Source organism: Salvelinus sp. IW2-2015, linkage group LG16 (assembly GCF_002910315.2).
Source record: "Salvelinus sp. IW2-2015 linkage group LG16, ASM291031v2, whole genome shotgun sequence".
In the NCBI taxonomy this organism is placed as follows: Eukaryota; Metazoa; Chordata; class Actinopteri; order Salmoniformes; family Salmonidae; genus Salvelinus; species Salvelinus sp. IW2-2015.
The window spans coordinates 2,745,099-2,763,356 of NC_036856.1; the positions used below are offsets into that span (position 1 = coordinate 2,745,099).

The window sequence follows — 18,258 nt, forward strand, 5'->3', positions numbered from 1 at the left end:
GGTATATTTAAAAAGGTAACACTAGTAATTCATTTCCCAAATGTAGTCATTTACTCTGCACTTATTACTTAATTACCATGTGGCTACAAAACAGTATCCTAGGTATTTATCTGGTTATGTTATAGTCCAAAAACACTAACCAGAAAGTGTAACAAATGTAATGTTAAAGTTGAACTTAGGGGAGGGAAAACTGATCTCGTATCAGTTTTGAAGGGTAGAGGTAACCGGAGCATTTGCAGTGGTGGTAGTGTGTGTGTGTGTGTGTGTGTGTGTGTGTGTGTATTCATGAGAGTCTACAACATGTTGTAGTTTTCCAGTGCAGGAGCAGAGGAGTTAAGAGGAAGCTTATCAGACATCTCTCTCATTGGTCATGGATTGATGGAGCTGTATAAACTGTGCCACCTGGAGATGCATGACTAACTAGTGCAGTACAGTTAACCCTTGGAGTGCCACAGTATATGGGTAGGGCAGAGAGTGCAGAAAGTTGTATAGTAAAATCAAAGACTACTGCAGAAACTATGAAAATATAAAGGTTCAGAACTTTTGTGAAACATCACATTTGTGAAAAATATATGACAAATGGTGTTCAGAGATCGATGCGAGGGGTTGAGTTGAGCTGAAAGGTGGGACTAAAAATATCCGTAAAAAGTATATAGGTTCAGAACATTTGTGAAACAGCACAGTTGAAAAATAAACTCAGCAAAAAAAGAAACGTCCCTTTTTCAGGACCCTGTCTTTCAAAGATAATTCGTAAAAATCCAAGTAACTTCACAGACCTTCATTTTAAAGGGTTTAAACACTGTTTCCCATGCTTGTTCAATCAACCATAAACAATTAATGAACATGCATCTGTGGAATGGTCGTTAAGACACTAACAGCTTACAGACGGTAGGCAATTAAGGTCACAGTTATGAAAACTTAGGACACTAAAGGGGCCTTTCTACTAACTCTGACAAACACCAAAAGAAAGATGCCCAGGGTTCCTGCTCATCTGCGTGAACGTGCCTTAGGCATGCTGCAAGGAGGCATGAGGACTGCAGATGTGGCCAGGGCAATAAATTGCAATGGCGTCCCACAGTACGGACTAAAACAGCGCTACAGGGAGACAGGACAGACAGCTGATCGTCCTCGCAGTGGCAGATCACGTGTAACAACACCAATTCTCTCCATCAGTGCTCAGACTGTCCGCAATAGGTTGAGAGAGGCTGGACTGAGGGCTTGTAGGCCTGAGGTAAGGCAGGTCCTCACCAGACATCACCGGCAACAACGCCGCCTATGGGCACAAACCCACCGTCGCTGGACCAGACAGAACCAGACACCAGACTGGCAAAAAGTGCTCTTCACTGACGAGTCGCGGTTTTGTCTCACCAAGGGTGATGGTTGGATTCGAGTTTATCGTCGAAGGAATGAGCGTTACACCGAGGCCTGTACTCTGGAGCGGATCGATTTGGTGTGTCACAGCATCATAGGACTGAGCTTGTTTTCATTGTAGGCAATCTCAAAGCTGTGCGCGTTACAGGGAAGACATCCTCCTCCCCCTTCCTGCAGGCTCATCCTGACATGACCCTCCAGCATGACAATGCCACGAGCCATACTGCTCGTTCTGTGCGTGATTTCCTGCAAGACAGGAATGTCAGTGTTCTGCCATGGCCAGTGAAGAGCCCGGATCTCAATCCCATTGAGCACGTCGGGGACCTGTTGGATCGGAGGGTGAGGGCTAGGGCCATTACCCCCCTGAAATGTCCAGGAACTTGCAGGTGCCTTGGTGGAAGAGGGGGGTAACATCTCACAGCAAAAACGGGCAAATTTGGTGCAGTCCATGAGGAGCAGCACTGCAGTACTTAATGCAGCTGGTGGCCACACCAGATACTGACTGTTACTTTTGATTTTGACCCCCCCCCCTTTGTTCAGGGACACATTATTCCATTTCTGTTAGTCACATGTCTGTGGAACTTGTTCAGTTTATGTCTCAGTTGTTGAATCTTGTTATGTTCATACAAATATTTACACATGTTAATTAAGTTTTCTGAAAATAAACGCAGTTGACAGTGAGAGGACGTTTCTTTTTTGCTGAGTTTATATTGCAAATAGAAATCAAAACTAGATGGTCTTCAGAGACAGATGGGAGGGGTTTAGGGTAGTTGATGGATGGGACTAAAAACAAACAAAAGATAACTAATGTAAAATATACTTTGTCAGTAAAATGTATATAGTATGTATAAGCTGGAAGTAGAATCTTAAGTGTTGTTAGCTATTAGTTTACTCCAATTGGGGGAGGTGTGGCAGGGTTAGGGGAAAATAAAACATAAAATATTTCAATATAGATTTTATATAGCACCAGTCAAAGGTTCGGACACACCTACTCATTCAAGGGTTATTCTTTATTTTTACTATTTTCTACATTGTAGAATAATAGTGAAGACATCAACACTATGAAATAACACATATGGAATCATGTAGTAACCAAAAAAAGTGTTTTAAAAAATCTAAATATATTTTAGATTTTTCAAAGTAGCCACCCCTTGCCTTGACAGCTGTACACACTCTTGGCATTCTCTCAACCAGCTTCATGAGGTAGTTACCTGGAATACATTTCAATTAACAGGTTTGCCTTGTTAAAAGTTAATTTCTTTAATTTCTTTCCTTCTTAATGCGTTTGAGCCAATCAGTTGTGTTGTGACAAGGTAGGGATGGCATACAGAACATAGCCCTATTTTGTAAAAGACCAAGTCCATATTAATGGCAAGAACAGCTCAAATAAGCAAAGGGAAATTACAGTCCATCATTAATTTAAGATATGAAGATCAGTCAATCTGGAAAATGTCAAGAACTTTGAAAGTTTCTTCAAGTGCAGTCGCAAAAACCATCAAGTGCTATGATGAAACTGGCTCTCATGAGGACCGCCACAGGAAAGGAAGACCCAGAGTTACCTCTGCTGCAGAGGATAAGTTCATTAGAGTTAACTGCATCTCAGATTGCAGCCCAAATACATTCTTCAGAGTTCAAGTAACAGACACATCTCAACATCAACTGTTCAGAGGAGACTGCGTGAATCAGGCCTTCATGGTCGAATTGCTGCAAAGAAACCCCTACTAAAGGACACCAATAATAAGAAGAGACTTGCTTGGGTCAAGAAACACGAGCAATGGACATTAGACCGGTGGAAATCTTTCCTTTGGTCTGATGAGTCCAAATTTGAGATTTCTGGTTCCAACCGCTGTGTCTTTGTGAGATGCAGAGTAGGTGAACGGATGATCTCCACATGTGTAGTTCCCACCGTGAAGCATGGGAGAGGTGGTGTGAAGGTGTATAGGTGCTTTGCTGGTGACACTGTCAGTGATTTATTTAGAATTCAAGGCACACTTAACCAGCATGGCTACCACAGCATTCTGCAGCGATTCCCGCCATCCCATCTGGTTTGCGCTTAGTGGGACTATCATTGGTTTTCAACAGGAAAATGACCTAAAACACATCTCCAGGCTGTGTAAGGGCTATTTGACCAAGAAGGAGAGTGATGGAGTATTGCATCTGTAATGGGTGCGTGCTGGTGGCAGGGAAGTCAGACGCAGGAGAGTGAACTTGGTATAAACGGAGCAGTTTAATAAATGGAAAAAAAACTCAGAAAACCAAAATATACAAAAATAATATAAGTGGGACACCAGAACATTACTTGCACAATAACATACAACAAACAATCACCGACAAATACATGAGGGGGAACAGAGGGTTAAATACACAACATGTAATTGATGGGATTGGAACCAGGTGTGATGGAAGACAAGACAAAACCAATGGAAAATGAAAAATGGATCAGCGATGGCTAGAAGGTCGGTGACGTCGACCGCCGAACACCGCCCGAACAAGGAGAGGGACCGACTTCGGCTGAAGTCGTGACAGCATCAGATGACCTGGCCTCCACAATCACCCGACCTCAACCCAATGGAGATGGTTTGGGATGAGTTAGACCGCTAGAGTGAAGGACAAGCAGGCAGCAAGTGCTCAGGATATCTGGGAACTCCTTCAAGACTGCTCGAAAAGCATTCCTCATGAAGCTGGTTGAGAGAATGCCAAGAGAGTGCAAAGTTGTCATCAAGGCAAAAGGTGGCTACTTTGAAGAATCTAAATTATATTTTGATTTGGTTACTTTTTTGGTTACTACATGATTCCATATGTGTTATTTCATAGTTGTGATGTCTTCACTATTATTCAACAATGTAGAAAATAGTAAAATAAAGAAAAACCCTTGGATGAGTAGGTGTGTCCAAACCTTTGACTGGTACTGTATATATTTACAAAAAATATGTATGGGGGATTGGAAATGATGCAGACAATTACATTGATGGAAGCCACACTATCTGCAATATTAAAGCTGATCTACCCCTAAAAAAATATGATTTAAAAAAAGAGTACTCTCAGAGTAAGGTAAATGAAGAATATGGAATGTTTAAGTACTGCTCTAATGAGTCAAACACACCCACACGACCTTACGCGAGACAGTGGGCACAACAGTGGGATCCATAGCCTTGGTGGTGAGACAGAGACAGCTGACAGCATCAGTAATGACTGCCGCATCGGGGGGTGTGTGTGTTGCTGCGTTGGAAGCCAGCACTGCTGAATCATGGCTCCTCAAACGGTGGTGCAGACAACAACCAACGTCTCCTGGACTGGAGTTGTCATCCTCTCCTGGCCAACTGAGGCTCTCTCTGTTCCCATCCCCTCCCCCTACTGTTTATACAGCAGCTACACATCAGTTCCTCTCTTCACTAGGCTGGATTCACACTCCTTGATCTCTCTCTCACTCTCTTTCTCTTGCACTTGCTCAGTCTGCCATCTCTCACGTTCTCTCTCTCTCTCCTTCTTTAGTTCTCCCTCCCTTTCCCTGCATCAACGTCTTGTCCTCCATGCCAATTCCTCTACTTTTATCCACCCCTCCCTCTCTCTCTCCGTTCTCGCTCTCTCTGCATTAACCCCTTTTGCCTTCCCTGCCAATTCCTCTCGAGACTTTTCTTCATCTCTCTCTCTCTCGCCCTCTCGCTCTCTTGCTCATTTGCTTTTAGGAAGAATCTGGTGCAAAGTGGAGCTTGGTTTCAAGGAGATAAGGAGATAAGGAGAGATAAGTCACATCCTGGCTCGCGCTCCCCTGATCCAGACTAGTCATACACATAGGCTATGTGTACTTTTATATGTTTATGGGAAACTGTCCCAAACTGTCATAAAACACAATAGATGTCAGGCTAGTAGAGTAGGCTAAAGGGGAATCCCATTGTCATTCTCTCTATAGGTTTAATGAAATGAGAGAGAGGGAGGGAGACAAAGGGACAACAGGGCTACTCTGCCATTGTGGATCAGGCAAACACGTGTGTGTGTGTGTCTGTCTGTGTGTGTGTGTGTGTGTGTGTGTGTGTGTGTGTGTGTGTGTGTGTGTGTGTGTGTGTGTCTGTGTGTGTGTGTCACGGTAACCAGAGAGAGCGTGCGAGAGCACGTAATTGTATAACACAACCATTGTGTGCCTGCGTGAATGTATATTGAGAGTGTATGAGTGTGTGATGTGTCGTGTGTGTCAAGAGAGTGGCAGGAAAAGGGTTGGTTCGCCGGCTGGAGGGAGGATGGAGGGACTCTTTTGACACAGGCGGACAGGGGTGAGGGGGGTCGGAGAAAGGGGGGCGGTGTGGGTGGGTGGGAGGGGGGCGTGTAGTGTCAGGTTTCCTTCCCAGTCTCCTTCCCCCACAGCTGGGGTCAGATGGGTCACCAGCGAGCCCCCCCCTCTCCCGCTCCTATTTCAGAGGCCCAGCAAGCAGGAAGTGTTAACCTTACCCCCTCCTCCTCCTCTCGCTTCTTCCCCACTTCCCCTTTAGCTGCGAGCCCTCTCCCTCGGGAGGCTGGAGTTCTAAAAGGAGCAGCAGTGCTGGAATCCCCTTCGCCTCCCACACGCACACACACATACAGTGCATTCGTCAAGTATTCAGACCCCTTGACCTTCTCCACACTTTGTTTTACGTTACAGCCTTATTCTAAAATTGATGACATAGATTTTTTCCCTCATCAATCTCCACACAATACCCCATAATGACAAAGCAAAAACAGGTAATTGGAAATGTTTGCGAATGTATAAAAAATTAAATATGACATTTACATAAGCATTCAAACCCTTTACTCAGTACTTTCTTAAAACACCTTCGGCAGCGATTACTGCCTTGAGTCTTCTTGGGTACGACGCTACAAGCTTGGCACCCTGTATTTGGGGAGTTTCTCCCATTCTTCTCTGGAGATCCTCTCAGGCTCTGTCAGGTTGGATGGGGAGCGTCGCTGCACACCTATTTTCAGGTCTCTCCAGAGATGTTCGATCGGGTTCAAGTCCGGGCTCTGGCTGGGCCACTCAAAAACATTGAGAAACCTGTCCCAAAGCCACTCCTGCATTGTCCTGGTTGTGTGCTTAGTGTCGTTGTCGTGGTGGAAGGTGAACCTTGGCCCAGTCTGAGGTCCTGAGCAGTCCGGAGCAGGTTTTCATCAATGATCTCTCTATACTTTGCTACATTCATCTTTGCCTTGATCCTGACTAGTCTCCCAATCCATGCCTCTGGAAAACATCCCCACAGCATGATACTTCCACCACCATGTTTCACCGTAGGGATGGTTCCAGGTTTCCTCCAGACGTGACACTTGGCATTCAGACCAGAGAATCTTTTTTCTCATGGTAAGAGTCCTTTAGGTGCCTTTTGGCAAACTCCAAGCGGGTTGTTATGTGCCTTATACTGAGCAGTGTCTTCCGTCTGGCCACTACCATAAAGGCCTGATTGGTGGAGTGCTGCAGAGATGGTTGTCCTTCTGGAAGGTTGTCCCATCTCCACAGAGGAACTCTAGAGCTCTGTTAGAGTGACCATGACCAAGGCCCTCCCTGACCAAGGCCCTTCTCCCCTGATTGCTCAGTTTGGCCAGGCTGCCAGCTCTAGGAAGAGTCTTGGTGGTAACAAACTTCTTCAATTTAAGAATGATGGAGTCCACTGTGTTCTTGGGGACCTTCAATGCTGCAGACATTTTTTTGGTACCCTTCCCCAGATCTGTGCCTCGACACAATCCTGTCTCACAGCTCTATGGGCAATTCCTTCGACTTCATGGCTTGGTTTTTGCTCTAACATGCACTGTCAACTGTGAGACCTTATATAGACAGGTGTGTGCCTTTCCAAATCATGTCCAAACAATTGAATTTACCACAAGTGGACAACAATCAAGTTGTAGAAACATCTCAAGGATGATCAATGGAAACAGGATACACCTGAGCTCAATTTCGAGTCGCATAGCAAAGGGTCTGAATAGTTACAGTTGAAGTCGGAAGTTTACATACACCTTAGCCAAATACATTTAAACTCAGTTGTTCACAATTCCTTACATTTAACCCTAGTAAGATTTCCCTGTCTTAGGTCAGTTAGTATCACCACTTTATTTTAAGAATGTGAAATGTCAGAATAATAGTAGAGAGAATGATTTATTTCAGCTTGTATTTCTTTCATCACATTCCCAGTGGGTCAGAAGGTTACATACACTCAATTAGTATTTGGTAGCATTGCCTTTAAATTGTTTAACTTGGGTCAAACGTTTTGGGTAGCCTTCTACAAGCTTCCCACAATAAGTTGGGTGAATTTTGGCCCATTCCTCCTGACAGAGCTGGTGTAACAGAGTCAGGGCTTGAAGGCCTCCTTGCTCGCACACGCTTTTTTAGTTCTTCCCACACATTTTCTATAGGATTGAGGTCAGGGCTTTGTGATGGCAACTCCAATACCTTGACTTTGTTGTCCTTAAGCCTTTTTGCCACAACTTTGGAAGTATGCTTGGGGTCATTGTCCATTTGGAAGACCCATTTGCGATCAAGCTTCAACTTCCTAACTGATGTCTTGAGATGTTGCTTCAAAATATCCACATAATTTTACTCCCTCATGATGCCATCTATTTTGTGAAGTGCACCAGTCCCTCCTGCAGCAAAGCACCCCCACAACATGATGCTGCCACCCCCGAGCTTCACGGTTGGGATGGTGTTCTTCAGCTTGCAAGCATCCCCCTTTTTCCTCCAAACATAACGATGGTCATTATGGCCAAACAGTTCTATTTTTGTTTCATCAGACCAGAGGACATTTTTCCAAAAAGTACGTTCTGTGTCCCCATGTGCAGTTGCAAACCGTAGTCTGCCTTTTTTATGGCGGTTTTGGAGCAGTGGCTTCTTCCTTGCTGAGCGGCCTTTCAGGTTATGTCGATTATAGGACTTGTTTTACTGTGGATATAGATACTTTTGTATCTGTTTCCTCCAGCATCTTCACAAGATTCTTTGCTGTTGTTCTGGGATTGATTTGCACTTTTCGCACCAAAGTACGTTCATCTCTAGGAGACAGAACGAGTCTCCTTCCTGAGCGGTATGACGGCTGCGTGGTCACATGGTGTTAATACTTGCGTACTATTGTTTGTACAGATGAACGTGGTACCTTCAGGCGTTTGGAAATTGCTCCCAAGGATGAACCAGACTTGTGGAGGTCCACAATTTCTTTTCTGAGGTCTTGGCTGATTTCTTTGGATTTTCCCTTGATGTCAACCAAAGAGGCACTACATTTGAAGGTAGGCCTTGAAATACATTCACATGTACACCTCCAATTGACTCAAACGATGTCAATTAGCCTATCAGAAGCCATTACTTAATTTTCTGGAATTTTCCAAGCTGTTTAAAGGCACAGTCAACATAGTGTATGGAGTGTGGAGTAGTTGAAAAATGATTTAATGACTCCAACCTAGGTGTATGTAAACTTCCGATTCAACTGTATGTAAATAAGGTACGTGTTTAAATGTTTTTATACATTTGCTAACATTTTTAAAAACCTGTTTTCGCTTAGTCATTATGGGTTATTGTGTGTAGATTGATGAGTTAGAATAAGGCAACAAAATTTGGATAAAGGGATGGGGCGGAATACTTTCCAAATGCACTGTACACTCTCCAGTTCACCCATTAACGCTAGTAGTCCCCTCACTTGATCACCTGCAACCCATCCCACACAACCACACACTCCCACAGAGTGGCATGTCTACCCCGGCACATCAAACCCAACACTCACAAGCTCTCAGACTGCCCCGGACACTCAACAGAGTGTGCATTACTGTATCTCCCTTTATGTCTGATGGTACTCAGAAACAATCCGTTTTCATTCACTTGATCACATGGTACTGTTTAGCGCAATGCTAAAAAAAACACATATGCTGCGAAACATTTCCAGCCATTTTTTTACCTCCCTCTGCTCCCCTATTTTGAGCCAAAATAGATTCCTGGATTCCTCCTTTGTTTCTCTGACATTTGAGCTTCTGGTACAGTTAAAAGTCTCGGAGCTGTACAGCTTTGGGGGTGGACGGGGTTGTATTTAAGGATCTCCTTTTTCTGTACCCCCCCCCCACCTGCTTGATTGGAGATTTATTCATGGTCAATCAAAAGCCTGGAGGCCAACGTAAGACATTAACCCATTCTCTCTCTCTCTCTCTCTCTCACTCACACACACACACACCACACACACACACACACACACACACACACACACACACACACACACACAACACACACACACACACACACACACACACACACACACACACACACACACACACACACACACACACACACACACGCCCCTCCTCAAACCTAAGGTCCGTCCACCTACATTATGTCCCTGCACTTTCCTGAACGCAGTCTCTTGCGCATGCCAGTCCCTCCCCAGCTCTTAGGTAACTCAACTGCTGTAAGAGAACACATCTGTCTGGCTGATCCTGAGTCAGGATCGGTGGCTCTGTGCTGTTTGACTATAGGTAGGAGTTGAAATTCAAGGACTGATTCTACATCAGATCTTAGAGCCAGACTTTCTGCTAATGCTTTGTAAACCTTTGACATCTGCTGTTCTGTGGTCCAGGGGAAGAGTGGGATATTAACTGACTTTGATTTGGGACTGAACTGAACTGTATCGGCTGTTCTTAGATCAGTTTGTCTGAAATGCTGACTGATAAGGGGTTCAGTTTGTATCATGGAACAGGCTGATCTGAGGTCAGGCTTAGTGTGTGTGCTAGCGTGTTTGTCTCTGGCTGATGCACGGCGAGCTGGAGAGGGTAGGGGGGCATCCGGTTTCAGTCCTGCCTCGGGAACACCTCGCTGTGTGGTGTGTGTGTGATGCAGAAAGGCCTTATAAGGCATGGAGCGGGAGAGGGACAAGGGAGAGAAAGCCCCACACTACAGCCAGACCGCCTGTTCTAGAGATCAAATCAATTAATCTCCCTCTAGCTTTCATTCTCTCCCACTCACTCTCTTGACATCTATCATAGAACCCATTACTCCTTACATCTCATAACCCCTCCCCCACTTCCACCTCTTCCCTCCATCAATCCATATATACTTCTATCATTAGCCTAGACTCTTAGCCTGCATTCGGAAAGTATTCAGACCCCTTGACTTTTCCCACACTTTGTTACGTTACAGCCTTATTCTAAAATGGATTAAATCGTTTTTTTCTCTCATGAATCTACACACAATACCCCTTAATGACAAAGCAAAAACAGGTTTTAGACATTTTTGCAAATGTATTAAAATAAAAAAACAGGAAAAAGTTATTTTCATAAGTATTCATCCTTGAAATGTTTCTACAACTTGACTGGAGTCCACCTGTTGTAAATTCAGCTGAAGGACATGATTTGGAAAGGCACACATCTGTCTATATAAAGGTCCCACAGTTGACAGTGCATGTCCGAGGCACAGATCTGGGGAAGGGTACCAAAAAAATTCTGCAGCATTGAAGGTCCCCAAGAACACAGTGGCCTCCATCATTCTTAAATTGAAGAAGTTTAGAACCACCAAGACTCTTCCTGAGCAATCGGGGGAGAAGGGCCTTGGTCAGGGAGGTGACCAAGAACTCGATGGTCACTCTGACAAAGCTCCAGAGTTCCTCTGTGGAGATGGGAGAACCTTCCAGAAGGACAACTATCTCTGCAGCACTCCACCAATCAGGTGAAAAATAGGAGAAAAATAGTGAAAAATAGGAGAAACTCCTCAAATACAGGTGTGCCAAGCTTGTAGCGTCCTACCTAAGAAGACTCGAGTCTGTAATCGCTGCAAAGGTGCTTCAAAAAAGTACTGAGTAAAGGGTCTGAATACTTAAAATACTACATTTGAAAAAAATCTAAAAACCTGTTTTTGCTTTGTCATTATGGGCAGGGTTGGGTCAGTTATTTTCTAAATGTAATCTGTTACAGTTACTAGTTACCTGTCCAAAATTGTAATCAGCAATGTAACTTTTGGATTACCCAAACTCGGTAACGTAATCTAATTACATTCGGTTACTTTTAGATTACTTTCCCCTTAAGAGGCATTAGTAGAAGACAAAAATGTATGTTACCAACTGAATGACATCTATTGCAGGATAAATCAATGTTAAAGTTTACATAGCTGGCCATATATGGATGTTAAATTTTACTTTATGGGTTGGTTATGTAGGCTTCTTCCAACCCATCGCTTTCTGCTACATATAATAATACGATTAAATTATATCTTTACATAAAAAAAACAAAGCCTATCAGAATTCCAGTCATTCCAATAAATGTTATACTCCTTTATCTTCAAGAATAGGACTTGGAAGTATAGATTAGCCAAATTGTTTTACCCGAGCATGACCCCAAAACTAAGGATTTATTATCCAGCCCTACTCTGTTGTTTATGATTTTGTTGTCAATGAGGACTGATTGGACTCATTGATTCGAGTTGAAAAATAAATAATGGCATTCTTTGAGCACTACTGAAAAGTGTGATTTACATGTGAAAACTGAATGCCATATGCTGCATTTGCTAAAGGCCTATTGTTGACCTTTTTGTTGGTGACACTTTGATATCTTGATAATATGCAGCTGTTTAAAGGGCAAATCCACAGATGAAACAATAACAAAATGGGTGCCTCTGTTTTGGTAAAAAGCTGAGGGATGTGCCTGGAAAAATGTAACCACTCTCAGATGAATAGACAGAGCTATGGATGCAAGGACAGAGACCATCCATTATATAAAAATAATTGTTTGTTATTACTGTAAAACAAGCTTATATTTTGGGTTCTCATGGAGTGTGACAGTTAAACTAAGCTCATGTGGGATTTATAAATTATATTCTTCAAGAATCAATGGAGATATATATATATATAAATAAAGTGTATAAGTCCAAAAAGTGATGTAGCAACTACAGATTGCCCCTTCATGTCTATCAAAAGTATACAAGTTTGAGCATGTGTCCATTAAACCTATGGATTTATTTATTTTTATCAGAATGAATTAGATTGAGCAATAAAAGCCCCCCATAGGCTTGGATTAAAAGTAATCCTCGAAGTAATCATCTAGTTTTTCAAAAGTATCTGTAATCTGATTACAATATTTTTGCTGGTAACATAACGGATTACAGTTACCGTTTTTTTGTAATCCCTTACATGTAACGGATTACCGTTACTCCCAAACTCTGATTATGGGGTATTGTGTGTAGATTAAAAACAATTTAATCCATTTTAGAAAAAGGCTGGAACGTAACAAAATGTGGAAAAAGTCAAGGGGTCTGAATACTTTCCGAATGCACTGTCCTACTCCTTGTATCCTTCCACTTCCCCCTCCTTCTCCATTCCTAATTTCCTCGCTCTACTCCTGTTCGCTGCACACGGCCTCACTTCAAGGTTGGATGGATCGAGTGGTGCTCTCCACAGCTCCTGGGATTTATTAGGAAAACAACTCCTCCTCTCGACTTTGAGCGCGCCACACACATACACACTTTCCGCAGACAGACACATTAGAGTCGAGAAGTTTTGGAGTGCCGTACCGTAAAAACTAAATGGCTCCTTTGTTGCTGAGAAGAAGAAAATAGGCCTAATATCCCGCTACACTCAAGTCTTCCTGGATTTCCCATGCATAAAATGTTGTAACTCGGGAATAAGAATTTATGCTTTCCCCCTTCTTAAAGGGAAAAAACCATGCCCTCCTCTCTCTTTGGTTGTGATGTTGGCGCAAGGTAAAGGTGTCTTTTCCATACCATGTTAAAACGACAACAATGCTTTTATTTGCATTTCTGCAGAGAGCTGCTGAGGGCACCCAGTTAATGCACCACATCAGTAGACGAACCAGAGAAGCAGGGGATGAGCGGAGGGGGGGAAGGGGGGGATTGGAAAGAGGGAGAGATGGTTCAGTGCCAGCACAGGAAGTCCTGACTGGGCAACAGCTATTTCCTGTGTACTGTGCTGCATGTAAGAAGGGCTCGAGGTAGAAGTTGTGCCTAAGTATAGATTACATTTACATTTACATTTAAGTCATTTAGCAGACGCTCTTATCCAGAGCGACTTACAAATTGGTGCATTCACCTTATGATATCCAGTGGAACAACCACTTTACAATAGTGCATCTAACTCTTTTAAGGGGGGGGGGGGTTAGAAGGATTACTTTATCCTATCCTAGGTATTCCTTAAAGAGGTGGGCTTTCAGGTGTCTCCGGAAGGTGGTGATTGACTCGCCTGACCTGGCGTCGTGAGGGAGTTTGTTTCCACCATTGGGGTGCCAGAGCAGCGAACAGTTTTGACTGGGCTGAGCGGGAACTGTACTTCCTCAGAGGTAGGGAGGCGAGCAGGCCAGAGGTGGATGAACGCAGTGCCCTTGTTGGGTGTAGGGCCTGATCAGAGCCTGAAGGTACGGAGGTGCCGTTCCCTCACAGCTCCTAGGCAAGCACCATGGTCTTGTAGCGGATGCGAGCTTCAACTGGAAGCCAGTGGAGAGAGCGGAGGAGCGGGGGGTGACGTGAGAACTTGGGAAAGTTGAACACCAGACGGGCTGCGGCGTTCTGGATGAGTTGTAGGGGTTAATGCACAGGCAGGGAGCCCAGCCAACAGCGAGTTGCAGTAATCCAGACGGGAGATGACAAGTGCCTGGATTAGGACCTGCGCGCGCTTCCTGCGTGAGGCAGGGTCGTACTCTGCGAATGTTGTAGAGCATGAACCTACAGGAACGGGTCACCGCCTTGATGTTAGTTGAGAACGACAGGGTGTTGTCCAGGATCACGCCAAGGTCTTAGCACTCTGGGAGGAGGACACAATGGAGTTGTCAACCGTGATGGCGAGATCATGAACGGGCAGTCCTTCCCCGGGAGGAAGAGCAGCTCCGTCTTGCGAGGTTCAGCTTGAGGTGGTGATCCGTCATCCACACTGATATGTCTGCCAGACATGCAGAGATGCGATTCACCACCTGGTTATCAGAGGGGGGAAAGGAGAAGATTAATTGTGTGTCGTCTGCATAGCAATGATAGAGAGAACCATGTGAGGATATGACAGAGCCAAGTGACTTGGTGTTAGCGAGAATAGGAGAGGGCCTAGAACAGAGCCCTGGGACACCAGTGGTGAGAGCACGTGGGCGGAGACAGATTCTCGCCACGCCACCTGGTAGAGCGACCTGTCAGGTAGGACGCAATCCAAGCGTGGCCGCGCCGGAGATGCCCAGCTCGGAGAGGGTGGAGAGGAGGATCGATGGTTCACAGTATCAAAGGCAGCCGATAGGTCTAGAAGGATGAGAGCAGAGGAGAGAGAGTTAGCTTTAGCAGTGCGGAGCGCCTCCGTGACACAGAGAAGAGCAGTCTCAGTTGAATGACTAGTCTTGAAACCTGACTGATTTGGATCAAGAAGTCATTCTGAGAGAGATAGCAGAGAGCTGGCCAAGGACGGCACGTTCAAGAGTTTTGGAGAGAAAAGAAAGAAGGGATACTGGTCTGTAGTTGTTTACATCGGAGGGATCGAGTGTAGGTTTTTTCAGAAGGGGTGCAACTCTCGCTCTCTTGAAGACGGAAGGGACGTAGCCAGCGGTCAAGGATGAGTTGATGAGCGAGGTGAGGTAAGGGAGAAGGTCTCCGGAAATGGTCTGGAGAAGAGAGGAGGGGATAGGGTCAAGCGGGCAGGTTGTTGGTGGCCGGCCGTCACAAGACGCGAGATTTCATCTGGAGAGAGAGGGGAGAAAGAGGTCAAAGCACAGAGGTAGTGGCAGTGTGAGCAGAACCAGCGGTGTCGTTTGACTTAGCAAACGAGGATCGGATGTCGTCGACCTCTTTTCAAAATGGTTGACGAAGTCATCAGCAGAGAGGGAGGAGGGGGAGGAGGAGAGGAGGATTCAGGAGGGAGGAGAAGGTGGCAAAGAGCTTCCTAGGGTAGAGGCAGATGCTTGGAATTTAGATGGTAGAAATTGGCTTTAGCAGCAGAGACAGAAGAGGAGAATGTAGAGAGGAGGGAGGGAAAGGATGCCAGGTCCGCAGGGAGGCGAGTTTTCCTCCATTTCCGCTCGGCTGCCCGGAGCCCTGTTCTGTGAGCTCGCAATGAGTCGTCGAGCCACGGAGCAGGAGGGAGGACCGAGCCGGCCTGGAGGATAGGGGACATAGAGAGTCAAAGGATGCAGAAAGGGAGAGAGGAGGGTTGAGGAGGCAGAATCAGGAGATAGGTTGGAGAAGGTTGAGCAGAGGGAAGAGATGATAGGATGAAGAGGAGAGAGTAGCGGGGAGGGAGAGCGAAGGTTGGGACGGCGCGATACCACCGAGTAGGGGCAGTGTGGGAAGTGTTGGATGAGAGCGAGAGGGAAAAGGATACAAGGTAGTGGTCGGAGACTTGAGGGGAGTTGCAATGAGATTAGTGGAAGAACAGCATCTAGTAAAGATGAGGTCAAGCGTATTGCCTGCCTTGTGAGTAGGGGGGGAAGGTGAGAGGGTGAGGTCAAAAGAGGAGAGGAGTGGAAAGAAGGAGGCAGAGAGGAATGAGTCAAAGGTAGACGTGGGGAGGTTAAAGTCACCCAGAACTGTGAGAGGTGAGCCATCCTCAGGAAAGGAACTTATCAGGGCGTCAAGCTCATTGATGAACTCTCCAAGGAACCTGGAGGGCGATAAATGATAAGGATGTTAAGCTTGAAAGGGCTGGTAACTGTGACAGCATGAATTCAAAGGAGGCGATAGACAGATGGGTCAGGGGAGAAAGAGAGAATGTCCACTTGGGAGAGATGAGGATCCCAGTGCACCACCCCGCTGACCAGAAGCTCTCGGGTGTGCGAGAACACGTGGCAGACGAGAGAGAGCAGTAGGAGTAGCAGTGTTATCAGTGGTAATCCATGTTTCCGTCAGTGCCAAGAAGTCGAGGGACTGGAGGAAGCATAGGCTGAGATGAACTCTGCCTTGTTGGCCGCAGATCGCAGTTCCAGAGGCTGCCTGAGACCTGGAACTCCACGTGGTGTGCGCGCTGGGACCACCAGGTTAGAGTAGCAGCGGCCACGCGGTGTGAAGCGTTTGTATGGTCTGTGCAGAGAGGAGAGAACAGGGATAGACAGACACATAGTTGACAGGCTACAGAAGAGGCTACGCTTATGCAAAGGAGATTGGAATGACAAGTGGACTACACGTCTCGAATGTTCAGAAAGTTAAGCTTACGTTGCAAAAAATCTTATTGACTAAAATGATATGTACTGCTGGCTGGTGAAATAGGCTAGCTAGCAGTGGCTGCGTTGTTGACTTTGTTTGAAAGTGTAGCTGGCTAGGTAACCTCTAACTGGCTAGGTAACCTCGACAATTACTCTAGACTACACAATTATCTTGGATACAAAGAGGCTATGTAGCCAGCTAAGATCAAACAAATCAAACTGTTGTACTGTAATGAAATGAAATGTAATACTACCTGTAATACTACCTGTGGAGCAAAGCGGAATGCAACTACTCGCTCCAAACCAAACCGGAAGTGCGTATCGTAAAGGGAGAGGCAATAGAAGTGTTGTTTCTTGTATTATTGTCTTTTGTGTCTTTAGAGGACTGCTTCACCTTAATGTCCCCTTTCCCTTTTTTTCTGTCCTTATTTTGTCCCACTTTGTCCCTTCTTCTCTTCTGCCAACTAGACACTCCTTGTTAGCTAGCTAGCTTCTTTCAGGAATGTCTAGGATCAGATCTAGGATCAGCTTTCCCAATCCCATCCCTAACCATATCCATCAGGAGGTAAAAAAAGGAAACTGACTCTGGATCAGTACTCAGGGCTCCCGAGTGGCGCAGCGGTCTAAAGCAGCGCATCTCAGTGCAAGAGGCGTCACTACAGTCCCCGGTTCGATTCCAGGCTGCATCACATCCGGCTGTGATAGGGAGTCCCATAGGGGACAATTGTCCCAGCGTCGTCCTGGTTTGGCCGGGGTAGGCCGTCATTGTAAATAAGAATTTGTTCTTAACTTACTTGTCTAGTTAAATAAAGGTTCAATAAAAAATTAAATACAAATAAATTACAGGCAACTTCATTATAGACCATAAGGGAGCCTTTAGGTAGGAACTACCTTCAACCACAGATCTAGGATCAGATTACCCTACCCCCAATCGTAACCCTAACCATTAGACGGATGCCAAAATATCTAATCTTGTGTACGTGGTTAGCAACAAATTATACACCACATGGGGAGGTTTGTGTGATTGCGATGCACCCTACCTTGATGTCAAAGTTGCAGTCGAAGCGCCTGATGAGCACGATGAAGGCACCAGTGAGGTTGTCCCGAATAGGGGGCGGGTCAATGGGTTCGCAGGCATTTTCGGGCCGTGCACCAATCAGGAAGCCCTGTGGGTGTGACATCACAGTACAGTTAGAGCATCAGTTATGTGTCTGCCATTCAATTGAACAACACCCACAAAACAGGTCAAGTAAAAGAAGAGTGTGGGAGTAGGAGCAAAAAGTAGAATCATCACCACACACAGAGGAAATGTGGTGGTGTGCATATTCATAGTTGCTCTCCTCAACAGAAACTGAAACCTAAATAACAATTCTCAGGAAGGTCAAACATCTCAAATGAAATCCATTGGAATCTAGAGAGAAATGGTGAATCTGCAGGCTGGTGAGAGACTGAACAAAGAGAACAGAAATAAGAATTTAAAAATAGGCTTAAACAATTCAAAATGGCTACAGCAATAACAATACAGAGCCAGAATTATGTTTAAATGAAGAAACATAATGCTTTATTCAAACCCTCCCTTGCCACGAGATTAGTAAGGCAATGTCCCAAATGGCACCCAATTCCCTATTTAGTGCATTACTTTTGACCAGGGCCCACAGGGTCAAAAGTAGTGCACGAAATAGCTAAGTCCCAAATGGCTCCCTAAATCCACGGTAAAGTCCACAGATGAAACAAACCCAAACAAGAGATCATATCTTGGCATTGAATTCTTCTGGTTGCCCAAGATGTCCTGTGCTG

The 18,258-nt window shown here is 45.1% G+C and overlaps 1 protein-coding gene across 3 annotated transcripts in view; it reads right to left on the minus strand.

Moving 5' to 3' along the window:
* LOC111975614 (E3 ubiquitin-protein ligase RNF13) overlaps positions 1–18,258 on the minus strand; it is a 102,176-nt gene that overhangs the window by 36,364 nt on the left and 47,554 nt on the right. For all 3 annotated transcript variants that reach the window (XM_024004036.2, XM_024004037.3, XM_024004038.3), the window contains one exon: positions 17,502–17,627. In XM_024004036.2, coding sequence (XP_023859804.1) covers positions 17,502–17,627 — 126 coding nt within the window. The remainder of the gene's footprint in view (positions 1–17,501; positions 17,628–18,258) is intronic.